This window comes from Thalassophryne amazonica, chromosome 12 (genome assembly GCF_902500255.1).
Source record: "Thalassophryne amazonica chromosome 12, fThaAma1.1, whole genome shotgun sequence".
In the NCBI taxonomy this organism is placed as follows: domain Eukaryota; kingdom Metazoa; phylum Chordata; class Actinopteri; order Batrachoidiformes; family Batrachoididae; genus Thalassophryne; species Thalassophryne amazonica.
This window is the reverse complement of record NC_047114.1, coordinates 92,027,765-92,051,366: the sequence shown is the minus strand read 5'-3', so window position 1 is coordinate 92,051,366 and position 23,602 is coordinate 92,027,765. Positions and strand designations below refer to the sequence as shown.

Genomic DNA, 23,602 nt, shown 5'->3' with positions numbered 1-23,602 from the left:
TATATATATATATATATATATATATAATGTCATTGTCAATGTCAGAATTCTATAATGTCATTTATAGTATAAAAAATTGCAGCTATTTCTTTGATAGAAAGGTCAAGCCAAGTTGTGTCTCACAAAAGTTTCTTTGAAATTTGTTATGTTTGTGTGTTTTATCAGTTTGAGAACACACACACACACACACACACACACACACACACACACACACACACACACACACACACACACACACACACACACACACACACACACACACACACACACACACACACACACACACACACACACACACACACACACACACTACAGCATATTGTATGTGTACATTGTTTATATACCAGTACTTATTACATGTTTTGGGTGCTCAGTCAAACAGTTGGAAAACTTCTCTTAACATAAGCCTTTCCATACTAACAGTTTTCCCATGCAAATCAAATGATCTGATTTTCACACCCAGACACACCCATAAGTAATATTGCTTTCTGTTGGCATCATTTAAAAGCACATTCTGTGCTTTCTTTTTCTTTTGAAAGAATGCCATTACTTCAACAGATTTAGCAGGACTGCAAGATGTTGGTTGTTTTTTTCCCCTTCCTTTTTTAACCTGGGATTTACCTGAGGCAGATTCTAACAGAAGTTGTGACACAATTGTATTTCCTTTTCTTTGCCTATTTCAAAGTGTCGCATACCAAAAGCAGTGAGTTGATGTAGATAAGTGATTTGTGAGTGGTGATTAAATTATGAGAAAAAAAAATTGATTGATATAAAACTAATAAAATCTTTCATTTCTTTTATAACCATGAGGTGAAATTATTAGAAAAAGAATTAATAGAAAACTAACAAAGTCTTTAATTACTTTTAGAACCATGTGATTAAATTATTAGGAAAAATAATTGATAGAAAACTAATGAAATCTTTAATTTCTTTTATAACCATGTGAGGAAATTATTAGAAAAATAATTGCTAGAAAACTAATGAAGTCTTTAATTTTTTTGGAACCATGTGATTACGTTATTAGAAAAATAATTGATAGAAAACTAATGAAGTCTTTAATTACTTTTAGAATCATTTGATTAAATTACAAAATTAATTGATAGAAAACTAATGAAGTCTTTAATTTCTTTTAGAACCATGTGAATAAATTATTAGAAAAACAATTGTTGAACTAATAAAGTCTAATTTCTTTTATAACCATGTGATTAAATTATTAGAAAAATATCTGAATGATAGAATATGAATAGCGCGAAACACACGCACATGTGTTGTGGGGGGAGCCGACATTCTGGCACGCCACATGTGCACAGTCGTGGGGCACTTAGGCAAATTTCACATCCAGCTTGACAGTGATTGTCTGCTGACTGTTGTGCTAATAGTACGACTGGCCACACATTTTCTAAGTGCCAAACGAGCGGTGTTAAGATATTCGTTTGTGTCAGTTGGAATTTGGCTGACATCTGCCGTGATAGGTATCGATGGGCTCGCACAGCGCACACTCTGTCTTTCAGCCGCTGGTGTGCGCAAATAGTTGTAGCAACAGGTGTACGAGGCAGCTACCATTTTACACGATTTGCACACGATTCCTGCTTCATGCGCACTTTATGCACAAATCGACCAAATTCGAAATATGTATGAAGGGGCTCTAACCAAAGCCACCTGCTTTAAAATAATTTTCACTATTATTCAGGATAAAAAAATGCACAAGTTTTGACATTAAAATTCAAATTCTACATTTTCTTTTTAAATCAAGGTCTTGTATGATGCCATTAGAAATTGTAGTGTGAAATAAATTCCTGTATCTGCCCCTTCAGATCCACATGCCATAGGTTCATTCTTGGCCAGTGCTAAATCGTCATAAAAATCAAAATTACCACATAAATTTCTTAATAATCTTGTTGACAAACAGATGTGACATGTGAAAACGTTGGACTGGATCAGGCAGTTTGGCAGTCATTAATGATAGGGTGTGCCCTATTTCTTTTTTTACTATTATTTTTTACCTACTACTTGACATATCACCCAAGATGGAAGGCAAAAAGTTTTGTCGGTTCAAACTGCTGAACATGTTTTTTATCTGGGATAAACTGGCTGATATTTCAGGACTGAGCCACACCTTGTGTCAAAATCTCAAACCAGCCAGAGGCATTTCTGTACAGACACAGGGAAATAATCTTGAAAGAGGCAGTCTATCTCAGTGGAACAAAATTCTTCATTAAAAACCAGAAGATTCAGGCTTCGATCTGGTCAACTGGAGCATGACGACACTCTACACACTACTGTATGTTTTTAATGTTGCATATTCTTAAAAAAAATTCAAAATCCCACAGGTGGACTCTGATGCAGCGTTAAAACAACAACAACCATACATTTCCAACAACACACACACACACAAATGGACCTACCTGCCCAATCTGCCAAGGGATATTCTGTTCATTGGTCCTGTGTACGAGTGAGATCATTTCAGGGTTTTTTTGTTTTGTAGATTGCCTCAGATTCAGAAGCTAAATTTGATGTGTACTACACAATCAGTGGTCCTGGTTACAACAGGCCTCCCGTGGGAGTGTTCAGACTCAACCCTGAAGACGGGATGTTGACTGCACTCAAACCAGTTGACCGTGAGGAGTTTCCAGTCTTTACCGTGAGTATGAAGCTATGATTATTTTTGGTCAGTGTTCTTAAGTGGAATTAGCTATTGGAAAGATGGTTTTGCTGCTCTTCTGTACTGATCAATAAAGTGTGACGTGACACATTGTGCATCTCGTGTTAACAGTATACAATGAAATGCTTTCTCTGTAGTTAACTGCCAGAGTTTTTAGAAAAGGCACCAATGAAGAGACAGACCTTCCTTTAGACATTCAAGTGTTTGTAGATGACGTGAATGACAACAGCCCAACATTCACAGACCCGTTGAAGTTTCAAGTGCTGGAGCAGAGTAAAGCAGGTGAGGCGGTTATGTGCTAGCATAGCATTTGCCGTTAAGCATAGATGATATTAAAATGACAAGCGACCATGTTTGACCCCACAGGGACGGATTTCGGGAAGGTAAATGCGACTGACAGAGATGAAGCAGGCTCACTTCACGTCAAAATCCGATATTCTCTCTTGTCCGGATTAGACCTATTTTCTATTCACCCAGAGACGGGTGTCCTCTCCACGAAAATCAGCACCCTGGACCGAGAGGTGAATATCGGCCTCACTGTGTTTTTAAAGTTGTTCATCAGTTCAATCTAACATGAAAGGGTTGCAGAAGGTTTGCCATTGTGGTACAAATTATTTCTATTTCATTCTGAGCCTCATCTCGTCTCTTCATTTGACTTATTTCTTCTTCAGGTAAAAGATAAATACTTGGTGACAGTCCAGATAAAAGACATGGATGGTGCAGACAATGGACTGTCCAACACGGCCACAGCTACCATTATGGTGACGGACATTAACGACAACCCACCAGAGTTCACCAAGACGTCTGTAAGTGATAACGTAACTTCAGACTAGACCAGCACACAGTGCATTCTGCCCGCGATGCCCAGTCTGATCTAAAAATGGCGCAGTCCATGATTATAATCATTTTATGGTCAAGTTTTATGGAAATTGGTTTTAAACTCAAGTTTGGTTGCTTACAGATAAATTAAAAAGGACCTCAGGTTAGCATGGTGCAGATATAGTAACAAACAAACAACTCAGTGGCCTGCTCAGGTTAAAAAAATGTTAAAATTCCTCTGTTTTTCTCTTTGTGGTGTACTGTGGCTTCCGGACTGTAAGTCGCATGTTTTTTTTTTCTGTAATTGATTTGATTCCTGGGAAAGTCCAATATAAATATTCATTGTAGTTATTCTTATTAACAACGGATGTGTGATATTTCGGTATACAGTAGTGTTCAGAATAATAGTAGTGCTATGTGACTAAAAAGATTAATCCAGGTTTTGAGTATATTTCTTATTGTTACATGGGAAACAAGGTACCAGTAGATTCAGTAGATTCTCACAAATCCAACAAGACCAAGCATTCATGATATGCACACTTGCCAGTTGATGTGTTCTTTGGCAAATTGTAACCTCTTCTGCACGTCTTTTATTTAACAGAGGGACTTTGCGGGGGATTCTTGCAAATAAATTAGCTTCACACAGGCGTCTTCTAACTGTCACAGCACTTACAGGTAACTCCAGACTGTCTTTGATCATCTTGGAGCTGATCAGTGGGTGAGCCTTTGCCATTCTGGTTATCCATTTTTATGGTTGATTTCTGTTTTCTTCCACGAGTCTCTGTTTTTTTTTGTCCATTTTAAAGCATTGGAGATCATTGTAGATGAACAGCCTATAATTTTTTGCACCTGCGTATAAGTTTTCCCCTCTCCAATCAACTTTTTTATCAAACTACGCTGTTCTTCTGAACAATGTCTTGAATGTCCCATTTTCCTCAGGCTTTCAAAGAGAAAAGCATGTTCAACAGGTGCTGGCTTCATCCTTAAATAGGGGACACCTGATTCACACCTGTTTGTTCCACAAAATTGACAAACTCACTGACTGAATGCCACACTACTATTATTGTGAACACCCCCTTTTCTACTTTTTTTTTACTAATAGCCCAATTTCATAGCCTTAAGAGTGTGCATATCATGAATGCTTGGTCTTGTTGGATTTGTGAGAATCTACTGAATCTACTGGTACCTTGTTTCCCATGTAACAATAAGAAATATACTCAAAACCTGGATTAATCTTTTTAGTCACATAGCACTACTATTATTCTGAACACTACTGTATAAGTTGTACCAGAATATTAAGTCACAGGGCCACCCTTACTATTTAAAAAAAAAGAAAAAAAAGAGAAGACAAGTTAATACAGTAATAAGCATTTTAGTACCTGTAAACATTGCCAGCTATCTGACCTCTATGTAAGTATTTTTTATCAAAGAAAATGGTTAACTTTAAGTGTAGTTATTTGGCACTTTTTCCTCCTCTAATCATTTTGAATTTGTTAATGTTTGGTTTTGAATGGTTGGACAGAGCATTTTAACTCTTCATTTGACGTATAGAAACTTTAAATGAGAGCATTCATTTACACTTATCTTTTTGTTAAACTTAATAATTAAGTCTCATTGTTAATGTTTTACTAGTTTGGGAGGTCCTGTGACTTATACTTCGGTGGGACTTATATACCAAAAAAAAAAAAAAGAAATCACTCATTTGTTATTAATAATGACCATTTATAAATGAAATCCCAGGAATCAACATGCTAAACAAAACAAACTCTAATAATAAAGAATATACGCCAATAATAAAATGTACACTGCAACAATGCATAAAAATCCCAAATTAAAGAGCTGATAATACAGAAACTTGTACATCTGTGCAACTTATACTCAGTAATCATAAATAATTAAAAAATAGTTCATTGTGAAAACAGCCACTAGTTGCAGTTTTTTTTTTTTTTTAACAGTTTTCACCCCGTGAAGGTAATTGCAGGGTTTTACACTTGTTTCCCGTTAAAAGTGGTGATTTTCTTTGTGTCCTTTAGTATGACGTTAGCGTTAATGAAAACGAAAACGAGAAGCTTCTCCTCCGGATCCCAGTTACGGACAAGGACTTAATAAACTCACCAAACTGGATTTCTAAGTTCTTCATCACTAAAGGAAATGAAAATGCTAATTTTAGGATCGATACAGAAGGAAACGATGGGCTTCTGTACATTTCAAAGGTAAGCAGTAATATTATACTCGCTGTAGTCGTTGTGATGTCTCACATCTGTTGTGACAGCAGCAGCTGATTTGCATATTTTGTGTCTCTCCGTGTGGCAGCCTTTAGATTATGAGAAGACCAAAATACAACAACTGGAGATTGAGGCTCGTAATGTGGCTGAGCTGAGTGGCACCCAGGCCACTTGGGCATCCATCCCTGTGCACGTAGCCGTCACTGATGTCGATGAGGGCCCAGAATTCACTGCTCCCACTGTCTTCTTCACAGTCAAAGAGAATGAACCTAATGGCACAACGATAGGCCGTTACACCGCCGTCGATCCCGAGACCAAGAGCAGCGACGGCATCAAGTGAGCATTCTGAAAACCATATGTAGTTAACAGAAACCATTTTTGAAAATTGCTTCTATATTTTTAATGAGTGTGACTGCAACTCCGTACTAGGAACACTTGAGGGCAGACTTTGACTTCAACTAAAGATTGCTCCTTTCCACTCTCTCCCTGTCAGGTATTACAAACACATAGACCGGGCCTCTTGGATCAGCGTGGACAAGAATTCAGGAGAGTTGAAGGTTGCAAACACAATTGATAGAGAGTCACCTTTTGTCCAAGGGGGAGTTTACAACATCACTGTGAAGGCTGTGGATGCTTGTAAGTTGCTTGTCATAGGCCTCCAAACACTGGATTCCATTCAGAGTGAAAAATTACAGTATATATATATAAAAAAAAGACGCATCATCATGCATAAGTGGTCAGTTCCACAAACCCCTGTCCCGCCTCCAACTCCCATTCAGACACGCCTCACCACTTAAACTTAGTTCATTTGGACTGACAGGCATTCTGAAATCTTTGCAGTTGCAATTTTCATGTCAAGGTATCAGTAATTATTTTGAACTAGAACGACCAAGAGAAACTCTCAAAACCAACTTGGTGCAAAATCAGAAATATTTTGACATCTGTCGACCTGTAAACCGGACTTTAGCTAAGCAGTAAAGTGTGTTGTTTAAATGACAAACATTACAAAGCGTTCGCCACACTGCATGAGGTTGTCACTTTCACAATAAAGGTCTGCTACATTGCTGCCGCTGCTTTTACTTTAAAATGTTATTTACAGTAGAGGACATTTAGGGAGATGAATAGGTAGCAGTGTTGTACTTTTAACTTTACTACCTGCAGCAGCATAGAACTGTTTACAGCAGATGTAACTTCACTTTATCATTTATATTATAAATAGCACACAGTTATTGTGAGAGGGTCACATTCACTCATGGGCGTGAATGTCATGATGATACAACACTTATAGTTCTTTTTCTGCTGTAAAAAATAAGAATTTGCTCCACAGACTTTTTTATTTTGGGTTTTGTGACATAAAGACAGGATCAAAATGATACAAATACCTACTTAGATTATTATTTCAGTAGTGCTGAAATTTTAAAATGTCTCAACTTGCCAGTGCCTCTTAGCTTCCTGTTAGTGATCATGATTAACAACAGCTGGTAGCTTTTGTGTGCCAACATAAAAAGCGTTTGACAGCACTTATATTCAAGAACGTGGTCTTTCAGTTTGAGAGCATGATTTATAAATTTCACTGGTTCTAAGACCTACCATGTCTTCATTCTCTTCTTGTGCTACGTGTACTTCTTTTAGTAGTAGTAGTACTGTTGATTTTTCTTCTACTGCTGCAGCTTATACAGCAGTTGGCATCCAGTTTAATGTTGCATTGCTCCCACCTTCTGCATTAGAGTGTGGATCAAACAGTTCATATATGATCAGATTAGATGGAGACAGATGATCTGTTTTGGTGACCCTCATCGAACAGCAGTGGCCAAACCATGGGGAAAATTGCAGTTGATTTCAGAAAACCGCAAATAAATAGCTTGTGCTTCTTTATTAAAGATGGTTATATTTGCTGCTTCTGTTTGCTTGTGGTCACCACAATGGATTTGTAGTTTGAGTTGGCCCAAGTTTATGCTGGATGCACTCCCTGATGCAAGTTCAGATGTATTTGGAGAGGATTTGACAACTCGGTGGATTAGTGGTTAGCACTGTTGCCTCACAGCAAGAAGGTCATGTGTTCGATTCCCACCTGTGGCCTTTCTGTGTGGTTCTTTGGTTTCCTCACACATTTAAGGTTAGGTGTATTGGAAACTATAATTGTCCAGGTCTCCCTTGCAAAAGAGATCTTGATCTCAATGGGACTAACCTGGTTAAATTAAAAGGATTTGAACCCATGATGTTCTTGCTATGTGGCAAGCGTGCCACCCGTTGCACCACTCTGTTGTGCAATCATTATACCCCGGATAAAAAACACTTATGAAAGAAATCAACATTCAATCGGAGGAGATGGTCTAGCGGTTAAAGCGGTGTGTTTCAGACCAGTGGCTCCTTGGTTCAAATCCCTGGTAGAGAGGGAAATCACAAAGGCAAGTGTGCTGCTCAGCTGCACACTTCAGGATAAATAATGGAGCAACTTCAGGATAAATAGCTTTTCTCAAGGGAACTTTAGTGATTTTCTTTTCTGTTCAGGGATTGAACCCGTGACCTTGTGGAGACAAACCTGCTTCTCTCAGCAAAAATACATGCATAATTACAATCATCTTAGCCTCAGGCTTTCCCCTGGGCTCTGGCTTCCTTTGTGGTATGGTGGAGAAACTGCAGTATGGGAAAACAACTAATGTCAATACAACGGCTTACTCACAACGCCAGCTCCACCCTCAGCAGTGACTGTCTGAACAAACACTTTCACCTGAAAACACCTGTTAAGGTGCGACATGACCCACTTTGTGACTGTGAAATTTGGGCTTCCCTCCCAGGTACCTATGGGAAGGCAACGTTTGTCAATAGTTAACACCTACGGCCACTGTTCCACTGCATGGTACGTGCTCAGCTCGGCTTTTTCGGGTTTATATGAGTAGGTTTCAGAGAAGCTGTGTCAGGCCTAACTGATGATTAAAGCAGGAAAACACTCAGAATTGTGAGACTTTGGTTGGAGATGGTTAACATTTAACCTCCAACTGATTCACATGTAAAAGGTCAGTTTAAAACTGGTTTTACGTGACATGACCGTTTTAATAATTACCTTATCTGATGAAGAGTTTAACATCATCGATTTTAATTTTCTTTTTCAGATCTGCTCTTTGAAAGCTAACACCTACATGAAAAAAATGTAATCTGTGGCTGTTTGTTTAATTAATGGTGGTTAAAGCTTATATGAGCCTGCAGCGCAAACGCCCCCTGATTCACACAACAGAATAATATTTTAGACAATATTTCCATGACTGCTAAGTTACATCATCATGTGAAAATGACTATAGTGAGTTACATCTACAAGACAAGTTTAAACAGATGTTTGGCTCGTGTGGATCACAGCAAAACGGGAAAGAAAAGAGCTTTGATCATTAGTCTGAGCAAAATAATGATAATTTTCCAAATTGTCTATTTAGTATTTGTTCTGCTATTTTGTTATTTTTCATTGACTCTATTTAAATAAAATAAACTGAAGCTTGGTGGGGTTTCTCGTTGTCCTGGCAAGCTGCCATGCCTGTACTGTTATAGGGGAAAATGCTATCACTGCATTATCATAATGCGCGGCAGGCGACCGAAGATGTCTTGAACAAACTAGCTAGTTGTCTATATTGTAGTAATGTATAGTTTCAGTATCACTGAACGTGATGTCTCAGCACTTTCACAACATGTTAGGTATACCAAAATTGGCAAAAAGGAAGGAAGAGGAAGAAGAACCTGCTACCAAAAATGAGTAGTGTCAAGCCGTTACCGTCTAGTGTAAAACCACCAGGTGGTAACGTGGTTTAAGAACACAAATGCGGGTCTGCTTTGGAGTTTGGTGCTTCCACGTTCATATCTGTCTGACATAAAGTCTGGTGATTTTCAGCCTCTAAGACGGGCACAGGAACGGTCGTCATTCAGGTGGAGGACGTCAATGACAACGTCCCAGTGATCCCTACCAGGGATCTGTTGTTGTGCGAGAAGCAGGGCGAGCAGGGCTCCGTGATGGTGGTGGCTGAAGACAAAGACCAATCTCCCTTTTCTGCTCCCTTCATCTTTGCATTGCCACCAGGCCACGATGAAAAGTGGACTGTGAAAAAACATAACGGTATGTGACGACACATCAGCACTCATCGGACAAACGCTGAGTTTGTGATTGGACCATTCATCAGAGCTTCTGGTCATTTCTGAGATAAAGTACTAACAGCAAAACATCAGGATGTCTGTAAGATGTTTATATCTTCCCTGACGTGGCGTGATTTAATTCTGCACAGGCTTTATTAATGCATAGTAATGTTTGAAAGTGGGCGTGTCTCTGGGGGACACTCAATTTTCAGTTAATGAAGGTGACCTCTGCGGCGCTGTTAACCAACTTATACTGCAACCTTGGCAGTTTTAGAAATGGACGTAACATTTTTAGTCGCCTCATTCCCAAACCACACAGCTCATATCACTCCGCTCATTATGATGACCACAAGGTCGCTTGTGGTTTTACATTGCAAGAGGGATATTTATTTCTTTTTTTTTTAAACCACATTTGATTAGATTAACTGACGTATATGCTTCAAAGTGTAGAACGACTACACAGGAGGAAAAGAACAATTTGCAAGATAAACGGAATGTCATTCTTAACTCTCGTCATCAAGGTTCTGGTTTTATTTCTGCATCTGTGGCTGGTTTTAAAAAGACCACTCAAATGAATATTTTTCACAAGTCTGGGGCAGAAAGAAACCATTCCATTTTGGGGCATAAATAGGGGAGCAGATGTGGAAAGTAAAAGTGTGTGTGAGAGAGAAAGAGCAAAGTATTAAGTCCTGAGCTGTTGGTGCTGGTGCTTACCTCCGGATTCCGTAGCGTCAAGCAGATGAGCGTCTAGTTCTTCAGTGAGCTACATCCAGTAAAGTTTGGGGCAACACTGCTGACCAGATGTGAGGGCTTATTGTGGGATCTGTTTAACCGTTGTTCTCGTGCAGTTTGCGGCACCTTTTGGGGAAAATTCAGTCTGTGTATTAAGAGCATGTGTAATATTTGAGCTATTTTCCTTGTAATTGTAAGAATCAACATCTTAAATTGGCTGTGTTTAAAGACATTCTTGCTAACTTGGATTTTTAGGCGTGCTTATCTCTGAAATGATCATGAAACCTGATTCCGGTCTGACCTACAACAATGACATTGAAAAAAATATTCTCCATCGCACTGTGTTACAGTTTCTGGAATCATTTAAGCCTAGTCATAATTTTTACCTGTGTGTGTGTGTGTGTGTGTGTGTGTGTGTGTGTGTGTGTGTGTGTGTGTGTGTGTGTGTGTGTGTGTGTGTGTGTGTGTCCCTCCAGACACGGCAGCAGCACTGCAACAGGTCAAAGAACTCCATACAGGGGTACATGAAGTTACCCTGCTTGTTACAGACCTGCAGGGCATGGGCAAAGAACAGACGGTGAAAGTGAGAGTGTGCCATTGCAGGAATGACGTCTGCCTCGCCAAAGATCTTTCGGTGTCACTGGGGCCAATGGGTATACTGGCTCTGCTGCTCCCTCTGCTACTCCTCCTGCTGCTCTGTGAGTTGCCGGCACTGCTGCACGCGAGGCAGCAGAATTTATGTAGATAATGAAACTGAGAAACGTCTGCCTGGGCATGTGTGGGAACTGCATTGAGAATGTTTGGAAGTTTAAGGCTCTGCTGTCACTCAGTCACACTTTTCAAACCAAGAAAAAAGCAGTGAAATGTAACTGATAAGTAATTATACTGACTTTGTGAAAATGTTGCATTTTGCAGACTGTAATCTTTGTAGGAGGTTAAGTTTGGGAATGCAACATGACGGGTCTGCAAAACAGTCTAGTCTCACGGTATTAGATCATGATGCCATCACAAAATGTAGTAGATCTTCGCAATCAGGAAAGCCCTAGAGCAGGTCGGCAAAACAGCCCTGTCTCATGGCAGATCGTGATAATATCACAAAAATCTACTGCATTTTGTGACAATATCACAATCTACTGCGTTCTTCTGGGTGGAGTTTGAATGTTCTCCCTGTGTTTTCACGGGTTCATTTCCGGGTGCTTCGGCTTCCTCCCACTTCCAAAGACAGGCAGGTTAGGTGAATTGGAAGCTTTTAAATTGGACCGTAGGTGTAAATGTGTTTGTCAATATGTGACCCTGTGATAGACTGGTGGCCTGTCTGGGGTGCACTCTGGGATTGGCTCCAGCTCCGATAAGACAGTCATTTATTAGTCCCACGATGGGGAAACTTGCAATATTACATCAACAAGTTACAGAGCAATTGTGCAAAGTGTGCTAAATAAGGTAAAAGAAAAATAAGTACCAAAAAACACGGACGGCAACTACTGTGCAGGAATAATCTACAATCCAATCTACAGTAAATACGCTATTTACAAGCAGACAAAAAAAAAAAAAAAAATTCAAGTTAAACTAATGTTTGGTAACTCAACTTGTACATGGTTATAGTTAGCCAACTTTCTGGATTTACACTTTTTTTTTACATGATGTAGATTTTTAATGGTTCTTCACTTTAAACGGTTCTTTAACAGTTTTTTTTTATCTAAGTTTCAGGTTTCCATTATAAAGCATGTAGAGTATGAAATTTGTCTTCCTATAGTAGAAATCCATAACCTAGCTAGCAGGGTGAACTTTAGATAAAAACCTAAAACATATTATATCATAGCTTCTGTTTCTATAATAACATAACCAGATTTATAGCTTAGCCTACTAGCTATAATTTAGTTTTACATCAAGTCTACAGACTAGGTAGATGCATACTCCAATCTTCTCCTGTATGAACACTTAAGTTTCAGGAACTAACTCCTATAATAATATGTAGTAACTATATTTCTTGTATATGCTGTTTACTGCCCTGTTTGTGTAAATGTCACTTATATACATGCTGTCCATATTCGTGAGCCGCTTAGATGGGTAGGGAGAGTTCCCATGCGATAAAAAAGCTTTTAAACCTACAATCCCTGGTTCTCAAGACCAGGCACCTAAGTGGCTCTGCTCCTGTTGCAAAAGTGTAGTGACACGGACCCACAACAGGGGGCGCAAATGAACGGTCAATAGATGAGCCAAAATATAACAATTTAATGTTGTGAATGTGCACAACGAACATACAGACAATCTCAGAATATCATAACAGTCAATACACAAAGGTGACGTGTGGGCAGGCTCGAGGATAGAAGACGTCTGTCCTAAGAAGAGCCGGAACCACACGATTTCCGCCGCCCCAGAACCTGGTGAATACTGGAGCCGCCAAGTCCCGAATTCCCAGGTGATCACCGTCCCCGACTGTCGGATCTGGTACTGCTGGCGAAGAACAAAGACAGCGGTGGGAATGCCACCTCCACCTCTCACTCAATAACTTGCAGAGTACTGTGGATTCCTCAGGGGAAAAGAGTGCCTTCAGCGCTCCCACAGCTTCCACCGACGGAGGAACTGATACTCCTGCAAACACTCACAATATACAAACAATATTGTAAAACGGCTGAGGATATTACCTCCAATGAAGTATGATATCTCGGCAACGAGGTGGAGATGACGTCTGGTCTTTATGGAGTGAGATGATGTTGAGTAGATGGGTGACAGCTGTCAAGAGGTAATGAGCGACAGCTGTCACCCCCGGCTGTGTCCATGGCGGCAGCGCCCTCTCGTGCCTGAAGCCCGCACTTCAGGCAGGGCGCCCTCTGGTGGTGGGCCAGCAGTACCTCCTCTTCTGACGGCCCACACAACAGCTCCTTTAAAAAAAAAAAAAAAAGATATTTAGGTGTACCTTAGAATACACTAATAGAGTTCCATTTGGAATGTATAATAGAAGATATACCTTACTGAATTTTCACAAGTGTACAAGCATTATTAGTGTTTTTCTGAGCAGGTAAATGATATTTATTTCAGAACATGCTCAACTTTTTTGCACATACTCCAAAAAATTCACGGAGAAAATGCAGAACATGTAAAACGCAGAAAAACTGATGCTAAAATAATGAAAGCTTTCCTTCTAAATCTGCTACTTGATTTAAACTGTTAATGGAGCAGTTTCTGAAATAAATCATTTTAAATTGGTGTAAATTGGAGCTGCAGTGATTAATTCACTATCCAACTAATCAAGCAATATTTTGATAATCAAAGTTGTCATTAAGAAAAATCTAAATTTTCTGATTTCAGCATCTTTAATATGGACACGTTCAGGGATATTTTACTATTTTCTTTCCTCCTATCTGGCAGTAAATGGAACATCTCTGGGTTGTGGACAAAAGATGTTTGACAGAATTGTTTTTCACCATTTTTTGATATTTTTGGGACCCATCATCTAATCGATAATGAAATTGTTAGCTACAGCCCTGTTTAGAAATAAATACAGACTTATAAATGATAACAAACAGTGCTAAAAGGTTCTGTGTGTCGACACTTAAAGCATCAAATTCACCTCAGAAAAAGGCATAATTTCACATCATTTCATTGCATTTATGTGCTCTTAAACCTTTCTGTATGTTTTTCTTGCAAATGTTCAGATTGAGGGAGGTTTTGTTTTCTCCTGAAGTTTTAAGCGTAATTTCCTCAGTTGATGACAGATTTGACAATTATGGAAATGTATAGGGGATAAACTCTGTTTACATAGTAACCTCATGTGTTTTACAAGTGCAGAACTGCTTGTTAGAACAATGTACATGTGTACATTTCAGACATATTTGCCTTGTTGTTGCAGTCTTATTACTTGCCTTTGTGTGTGGGATGAAGAGAGACAAGGCGCAACTTGAGGACTTTGCAGACAGCGGCGGAATCCTGCTCAAATCAAACACAGAGGCCCCGGGGGAAGAAGTGGTATGCACATGCAATAAAAGAGAGAAAGACTCCTGTGGGCTCCCTGTGTAAAAGCCCCGTTTTCATTTCTGTATTTTTTCTTTGTTTGTTTGATGGCCACTTTTTGTGTGCAGGATTCAAACCTCATCATTGTTCCAACTACTGCACTTGACGTACCAGGAACAAAGGGTAGCGTTAGCGCTAAGGGTGCTGGACTGGATGCAGATCAGCTGGGACTCAAGAGCAGAGACCTGGCACGCCACGGCACACAGAGCGGGACGTATCGTTTCAGTGACATGCAGAACGAATGGTCCGGGCAGTATGACAGTAGCCTCTATGCTACTGGACAGTATAACGTTAGGCATTTTGGTGCTACCGGTATGGCTGCTGACAACAGGAACCTCCTCCAAGACCAAAGTTTTCATCACACCTGGCAAACAAATGGCCGTTATTTACACCAGGTAATAAAAGTTTCACCAACTGTTAACCCGAACTGAGCTTTGAAGGTTGGTTTCACACCAGAGGCTGCAGTGTTACAATTTCTTTCTCTCTTTTTTTTTTTTTAGTTCTAGTTGAGCTTTCTTTCGCTTATGGTACTGGAATTACTGGGTGGAGTTTGCCATAGTCACCAATCGCTGATCAGTAGGGCTGCCACAAACGACTATTTTGATAGTTGACTAGTCAATGATTATTTTTTGCGATTAGTCGACTAGTCGGATCATACGTAATTTCCTAAATTAAGCCCTGCAGCATTTTCCGAGAAACGTCAGGGGATGAAAACATGAACATTTCCAAGACTTCATTTACAGCAATCATTCAGAAATGCAAACATTGTGGTACTTTATAGTAAATCTGTGTCAGGTAGGCAGTTCTCAAAAACTAAATGTCCATGCTGGAAGGAGACAAGTGAGGGAAGCCACCAAGACAACTCTGGAAGAATGTTTGGCTTCTGTGAGTGGAGAAACTGGGAATAGTGCAACATTTTTATTTTCATCTTCATTTTACATGTAGTCCCAACTTTTTCTGATTTGTGGTTGTTTCTGTTGCATTTCTGAAATTACAGAACTGCTGTAAAGAAAAGTGTGAACATTTTATTGTGTTTTAAAACTTTGTGGAGCAAATGCAAACACCAAACTCCTATAAAGAAGGAAAAAATACACAGATGTGCAGGAAAACTTTGATATAAACTGAACAGAACAATCCATATTTTTGTATAAATAAATCAGAATAAAATAGGTAACTCACTTTGAAATCAGTAAAACATAGCTGCAGCTTATAATAACTTTGAAAAATAACAAAAATCAGCAGCTTGTATTTTTATTCTTTTTTTTTCTTTCTCCTCATCGGTCAGGTTTTGTGGTTGAACACTGCATTAAGCTTAAGATTGAATAAATGCATACCTTTGGAAAATAACAGCTGTTAAAGTTCAGAGTTCTCACCTGCATTTTGTGATCTGTGCCTCTGACATCAGCTTCTCCACAGCAGGGTTTTATTTTTAACCCGTGTGTGTGTAATTTTTGCTCAGTTCATTTATATATTCTCATTTTTTAAGAATGTTTTAAGGATATTTGACCGTTTATTCTCATGATCTCATAAATTCAGTATACAACGCACACATGGTGTGAACAGGACGGTGCCATCAGAACCGCGCGGGTAGAGAAAGTGGAAAGAAGTAAAGGCAGTTCCACGGTTTGGTTTTATTGTGTGTGTGTTTTTTTTTACATGTTCTCAGGTTAAAATCCTCTATCTGCTCCGAGCTCGCTGTCTCAAGTGCACTGATGGTTCCCTCGCTCGCAGTCTGCAGCCAGTTGACTCCGCGAGCGCGCACACACACACACACACCGACAGCTCTGTCGGTAAACTGCCACTGTTTTAATCGGCCGTTTTTCCCAAAATTTAAACTTCCAAATGACAGCAGGAAGGCTCGCTGTCTAAAACTATGAATTGCGAGAAAAACAAAGACTTAAATAAAATAAACAACTCATCGACTAATAAATTAGTTGTCGACGGTTCCAGTGGTCGACGTAGTCGTGACTAGTCGACTAGTTGTGGCAGCCCTACTGATCAGTCAGATACACATGGTTCCTCGAGCGCAGGCAGACATCCATAACAGACATCCGTAACGTGGCATAAAACAAACACAGTGATGTAAAACAGTGAGAGGCACAAACCCATATTTGTACAGTCATCATCCACGTTATTAGGTACACTTTGCTAGTACCCATTTTTCCTTCAGAACTGCCTAAATTCTTCATGGCATAGATTCAACAAGGTGTTGGAAACATTCCTCAGAGACGCTGGTCCATAGTGGCATGATGGCATCACTCAGTCGCCCATTCAGCCAGTCTGCCCATTCTCCTCTGACCTCTGACATCAACAAGGCATTTTCACCCACACAACTGCCGCTAACTGGATATCTCCTCTTTTTCGGGCCATTCTCTGTAAACCCTAGAGATGGTTGTGCATGAAAATCCCAGTAGCTCAGCGGTTTCTGAAATACTCAGACCAGCCTACCTGGCACCAACAATCCATGCCACATTCAGACTCACTTAAATCCCCTTTCTCCCCCCATTCTGATGCTTGATTTGAACTTCAGCAGGTCGTCTTCACCACATCCACATGCCTAAATGCACTGAGTTGCTGCCATGTGATTGGCTGATTAACTGTTTGCATTAAGAAATTGAACAGGTGTACCTAATAAAGTGGCCGGTGAGTGTATGTTGTCAAGTTAAAGGTGTGATAAACATCATTTTAAATGATAATACAGCAGCTAAAAGATGTAGTGGGGTAGTGGCATCCTGCACAAATACTAAAGCAGCAGTGCCCTTTGTTTGTGTTGTAATCTGAGCTTTTCCACTCCCCTTTTACATTGGCAGACCGGCCGTGCATGCATGTTTAGTGCATGTGAGCCTCACCCTATGAAAACGTTGCTCCTGTCCATGTTTGTAAAGAGACAGTAGTGACGAGTGACTTTCCAGGAATTACTGCTCCCCAAGAACCTGCTTTCAGAGGCTCAAAAGGCCTCTGACCAAGAATTGGATTAGAATCAATAAAGCTCTGGCTTTTCCCACATGGAGAGACCTCTGAGCTGCTAAAGGGCTCCAGCAATACCCAAAGAGAAACCAGTGTTTTTGTCTGACATGCTGGTGCTATTGTGCAACAAGTACTGGCATTATGTCATTTATAGGACCTTTCTAAAAAATAAATACATTTGGCTTTCAATATGATCACTGAATGTTCTCTACTTTTAAGATTAGGCTTAAAACTTTCCTTTTTGCTAAAGCTTATAGTTAGGGCTGGATCAGGTGACCCTGAACCATCCCTTAGTTATGCTGCTATAGACTTAGACTGCTGGGGGGTTCCCATGATGCACTGAGTGTTTCTTTCTCTTTTTGCTCTGTATGCACCACTCTGCATTTAATCATTAGTGATTGATCTCTGCTCCCCTCCACAGCATGTCTTTTTCCTGGTTCTCTCCCTCAGCCCCAACCAGTCCCAGCAGAAGACTGCCCCTTCCTGAGCCTGGTTCTGCTGGAGGTTTCTTCCTGTTAAAAGGGAGTTTTTCCTTCCCACTGTCGCCAAGTGCTTGCTCACAGGGGGTCGTTTTGACCGTTGGGGTTTTTCCGTAATTATTGTATGGCCTTGCCTTACGATATAAAGCGCCTTGGGGCAACTGCTTGTTGTGATTTGGCGCTATATAAATAAAATTGATTGATTGATTGAATGTCAGTGTGGAACGCTGTTGAGAGAAAATGTAAATGAATAAAAAGGTCACAACAATCAGGCAGCTCATCGATGACAACAAGAGACGTGACTTGCTTTAAATTGACATAATCTTCACTGTACTTGAAGTGCAGTGCAAAAGTGGGAGGCAAATCAGCAGAGACGGTACAGCCCTGACTCCCAGCAGTCTCGGCTACTTTACCCCAATTAGCTCGGCTGATTTTGATTTAAAAGCCCTTAAAATCAGGAAGAGGCTGAATTACGTTTTAAACAGGTACCACACGTTTGCTTTCTCCCAGCTCTAATATCAGCTGTTAAATAACCGGTAACCCCTCCAGGTTTTTTTTTAATCACATCTTATCCTTGGTAAACTTTAATATTTTTCCTCTTTTGATGAAACGCTGCCTCTCTGTGTAATATCTGCCTGTCAGTCAGTTCCTGTGCAGTTTTATTGTATCACATTGTGCAGAGTTTCCTCTGTTCCACCTGCTGAAAGTCCACAGTGACTCAGAACACGCTAACGCTGCATCACACTTTTGTCTGGCAGAAGTTGGTCTACCTGGGGACGGAGGAGGACGGCCGCTACGCAGACGACGTCCTCCATTCCTACGGCTTTGAGGGTGTCGGCTCTGTCGCTGGCTCTGTGGGCTGCTGCAGCGACTTCGGCAACAATGACAATCTGGAATTTTTAAACACCCTCGGGCCAAAGTTCAAGACCTTGGCAGAGGTTTGCAAGAAGACATGAACGATGAGCGTCAATGTGATTGAAATGGAATCTGAATGCTTGGCACGCCCCTGAACCTGAATGAGAAAAGGAATATGCAGGCGTTGCCTGAGCATGCAGACTGCTGTTTGTGCGATAGTTGTTCCTCCCCTTGGCTGTATTCTGGTTAAAAATCTTTTGCACTGAATACTTTTACAGTAAGATGTACATATGTTTTGGTGTTTTGCGGATTAGTAGCGGTTATTTGCGCTATAACAGATTTAGTGTATCATTTGGGTGTCTTGAGTTGCTACCTACTGATGCAATTTTGCATTTGTGCAACTGCTTTTAATTTCTACCATGCTTTTTAAAACTGGATTTTTCTTTTTGAAAAATAAAAATGAACAAAAACATGAGTACACACCGCATGGGCAAGTTAATTCATCAGTTTACCGGCACGGCAGAGTGAAGCACATTCCTGCATAATGATTGCACACTGGTAACAGGCGTGGTTTTTGCGCCATAGAGTGTCCCTGTGAAAGTTTACAGGTGTGTGTATGTGTGAGGGTTGGTGTTTTATGGTCCTGTCAGAAAGCAGGATTGATTAGATATAATTACACAAACATTTGAATTGGCACTGAATCATCACGTTTAGGCAGCGCCGCCGTCCTCGTGTCTGTACAAGTTGGTAAAAAGTCGTGAAGATCTGCTGACTTCAAAACGCGCAGCAGCAGCAGAGGAGAAGTCTAATTCCAGTGTTTACTCCGCAGTCGTAAACAGGCTGTAAGAGATTTAAAGGCAGCTGTAACTCTTAACACACACCTGCAGCTTACATCCTGTGGAACACTTTCGTAGTATGAATAAAAAGCTTTTGTGATCCTGTGACTTGTGGGAGATATTAGCACAGAGCAACACTTGTTCTGTGCACTTTGTGTTTGCACTCTGGTGAATGTTTCCTGGGTGCAGCGGCGCTCTTGCCCGCACAACGCCGAGGCTGCTGAACTCGTCACATTCTCATGTTTGCTGCCAATCATTTACAGATGGGAGTGGTGCATTTCTTTAAAAAAAAAACAAACAATATTTGCTTTTGCACATTTTACAATATAACAAACACTTCATACGGCGCGATCTTTAAACAGAAATTCACATTAGAATCCAATCAAATAAGAATACATTTAAAATGATAGGATTCTGCAGATAACATGCACAGGCCGTTATGAATAAAGCAGTGGAAGAAATGATTTGAAATCCAGATTCAAATCCCTCAGTGTGTTCTTGATCTTATTAGGCTTAGGAGCATTATAGATTATTCATGTGATAATGCAGAACAGGCTTTGGTGCTCCTGAACGCATCATGTTTTGTTCAGCTGACGCGCTTCATGTGTCAATGAGACTAATTAAAATCACCAACTGGTGAAAAGATTACAGGGTCGAGAGAGGGCGAATCTGTTTTTGATTGAAAATGTGCTGAAACAAATGAGTTTGGGGGGGGGGGGGGGGGCATTGAAATAGTTAAAAAATGCAGCAATAATATCATTGATTACAATTGTACTGTTAGGATTATAGGAGGATGTGAACGTCGATGGTTTCTGCTCCAAATCCCACTGGGACCAATTAGGAACATCTTCAAAGGAACCTAAAAAAAGAAAGAAAAATAAGGAGTTACCTAAATATCTAAAAAAAGAAAAAAAAAAAAGGCACAGATAGCAGCTTCGTTTACCATAATTTTAAACGCATCCTTAAAGATGCATTCCTCTGCAGAAATAATACTGTTTGTGTGTCTGGTATTTGAAGCACATATCTTAAAATTCACAGTAGCTCAAAGTGTTTGTTATATTTGGGAAGAATTTCATGAATGTTTGCCACCTCATTGATACTTGACGTAGTACAACACGACCTGCCGTAATACTTTGGGCTTCGACTCATTCCAGGTTTGCAGATTAATTAGTGAGTGGGTGTGAAAGTGTCAAAAACCACAGAAGAAGTTGGACGTGGGCGTACCAAGCGTCCATGGTTCATGAAGTCTTCCTTGCTGTGTGATGACTTCTTTCTAAACAGCGGCTTTAGTGTATCTCCCCCCCCCAAGGCCACTGTGAGTACTATATTTTCTGGAGTACATGTAAATTTTAGTCACATCTGTCCAAAAATGCATCATGGCCATGTTGCATTTGCATAAAATTAAATTGCGTTAAAATGTCCTACTGCTTCAGGTGATGTGAAGCAAAAATGGAGTTAATTATAATGCAAACACTGCATTAGTGAGCAGACGGTCATAGGCTAATTAATATTATTGTACGAGTCACAAACGACCCAAGAATAAACTACTTAATTTCACTTTTGAACAGATGATGTCAAGAAGGAGCTAAACGTGCACGTTTACCTCACAAAATGTGAAGTTTTTAATTGATTATACATTTTAAAAACATTTAGCCTTACCTTAGCCTAAGCATCCTCTGCCTGTCCCACAAAGTGGAAACAAATTGAGTGCAGAGTAGTGTTAAGGTTATTCCCTCTCTTGAAGAGCATGGGTTTTTCAGTTTTGAGAGCATGATTTATTAATTTCACATCATCTAAAACAGCATGTCCTCATTGAGATTATAATCCTGTTTTATGGCAGTTGGTGTCTGACTTAAGTGGTGCATTACCGCCATCTTCTGCTCCAGAGTGTGGATCAGACAGTCCGTCTTTAAGATCATGAAACAGGAGCAGCTTGTTACATCTATAAACGGTGCTATCTTGTGGCTATAGATGATAATGCATAATTTGTTTTCAAAATAGAAAAGCAAGTGAAAAGTGCGACTTGTAGTACAGAAAATCTGGTATGAATAGATAAAGAAGACCCGTCAGTTTAGGATGTGCCCTGCAGGCATCTGAACTGTGGCGCTCGCATTCAGGCTTGCCAGGTGGGTTCTACTAGTCCGTGAACTGGGATATCCCTGGATGTCCCATGACATGACAATGTTCTGGAGTTATGGGGTAAAAATGGCAAAAATGGTGTCAAAGGTCAGTTTCAGTTTGTACAGGGGTCAAAAGTTAAAGTTGCTCCAATTTTGGTAAAAAGTGATGCAAATTATTGGTTGAAATAAAAGGATTAAAAATGGAATAGTTTTGACTGTTTTTGTTGAGTTAATAGCAATTTAAAAATGAATAGTTTGCACCATCTGTCATGCTTAGTTATCATGTTACAGGGTAACATATGTCATACGTCATAGAATCCAATGGACGTCGACCTTGTTTGACCTTTACTTTGGAGACCAAGTATTCAACACAGTCAAAACTATTCCATTTTTAATCATTTTATTTCAACCTATAATTTGCATCACTTTTTACCAAAATTGGAGCAACTTTAACTTTTGACCCCTGTACAAACTGAAACTGACCTTTGTCACCATTTCTGCAGTTTTTACCCCATAACTCGAACATTCAGTTATAGATAGTACAAACTATACCTTTTTGGAATCGTTATGATCAGACAAATAATGTGGTATAGTTTTCAACATGATTGGAGCATTTTTACATTTTGACCCCTGTGTAATTCTTTATTGACCCCTGCAGCTCATGTCAGCTCTGTCAGCTTCAGGATGGCTCCATATCTGAAAATAAACAGTTAATTTAGAATTTGTGTGCCAAATTCCATGCTTTTATCACAAAACAAACAATTGTTTTGCTGTGCCGCCCCACTAGAAGTATCAACCGGATCCCCATTTACAGCAATGACACAGATAAGCTGTGTAATTCAATCGACCACTTTGAGCGTCCGCCCTTATCACAGTTGCTTGAGCCATCACTTCCAGTCATTTCTGTGAAGATGCAATTAATTCTAAAGCAGTAGCGTGAAATTAATTTATTGCTTGTAATTAGTTTTGGGCACACTGTGAAAAACAGTCTCTGCAGATAGGGCGTTTTCAGCCTGCGCTGATGTGTTTGAGGACACTTGGCTCCAGCTGAGTTCAACATGGAGCTGCCAAGAACGTGCACCTGAATGCATCACCATGCTGCTGATACTCCCCTTTTGAATTATAGCCAGAAAATGATGAGGCAGAAGGTGTTTTAGATGCTATCGCTGCATGAGATGAAGTAATATCTTCAGAGACTGCCACGCAAAGAAAAAAAAAAAAGTCGCCTACATGTGGAATTTAGGCCAGTTTGTGAATAATGTCATTTGTGCATGAGTGTTACTGGATGCTTTAAGCCGCAGCCACATTATTGTGATGTATTACTGAACGAGAGTGAAATTATAGATCGTTTCAAATGATTTACACATCACTAATCATCTATAATTCATAGCCACTCTTCATCAAAAGAATTAACAACACAGGCTGCTGTTACTCTCAGGGCCACCAGGTGTCACTGTTTCCTTTTGTGTGGGTTTGACATAGTCCCTGGAAGTGGCTTCGAGGTTTTGTTTTTTGTTTGTTTTTTTTAAAGGTGACTGATCTTTCTGTGCCTGTAGCACGTAGAAGCAAACACCTGAAACTCACTTCAGTTAAGCTGTGAAGTCAGGGCGGCGCGGTTGAATAAAAGGGATGTGACAAGTTATGGCAGGGGCACCGTGGTGGTTTGATGTGGCATATGCCACCCTGCACAATTATCACATGCACTCATTCGCCTTGGATAATACTTGGCATCGCTCCTGTGACAAGTTCAGGCTGCTCTCCGCGTGTGTTGTTTCACCTC

At 40.0% G+C, this 23,602-nt stretch overlaps 1 protein-coding gene across 1 annotated transcript in view; it reads left to right on the top strand.

Moving 5' to 3' along the window:
• Positions 1–19,341, top strand: part of dsc2l (desmocollin 2 like) — a 28,121-nt gene extending 8,780 nt beyond the window's left edge. Inside the window, exons 5-16 of the mRNA XM_034183280.1 lie at positions 2,486–2,641; positions 2,800–2,944; positions 3,029–3,183; positions 3,334–3,468; positions 5,515–5,694; positions 5,795–6,042; positions 6,200–6,342; positions 9,584–9,805; positions 11,031–11,252; positions 14,405–14,520; positions 14,634–14,960; positions 18,770–19,341. Of these exons, the coding sequence (XP_034039171.1) occupies positions 2,486–2,641; positions 2,800–2,944; positions 3,029–3,183; positions 3,334–3,468; positions 5,515–5,694; positions 5,795–6,042; positions 6,200–6,342; positions 9,584–9,805; positions 11,031–11,252; positions 14,405–14,520; positions 14,634–14,960; positions 18,770–18,967 (2,247 nt within the window). The 3' untranslated portion in view covers positions 18,968–19,341. The remainder of the gene's footprint in view (positions 1–2,485; positions 2,642–2,799; positions 2,945–3,028; positions 3,184–3,333; positions 3,469–5,514; positions 5,695–5,794; positions 6,043–6,199; positions 6,343–9,583; positions 9,806–11,030; positions 11,253–14,404; positions 14,521–14,633; positions 14,961–18,769) is intronic.
• The last annotated feature ends 4,261 nt before the right edge of the window (positions 19,342–23,602 follow it).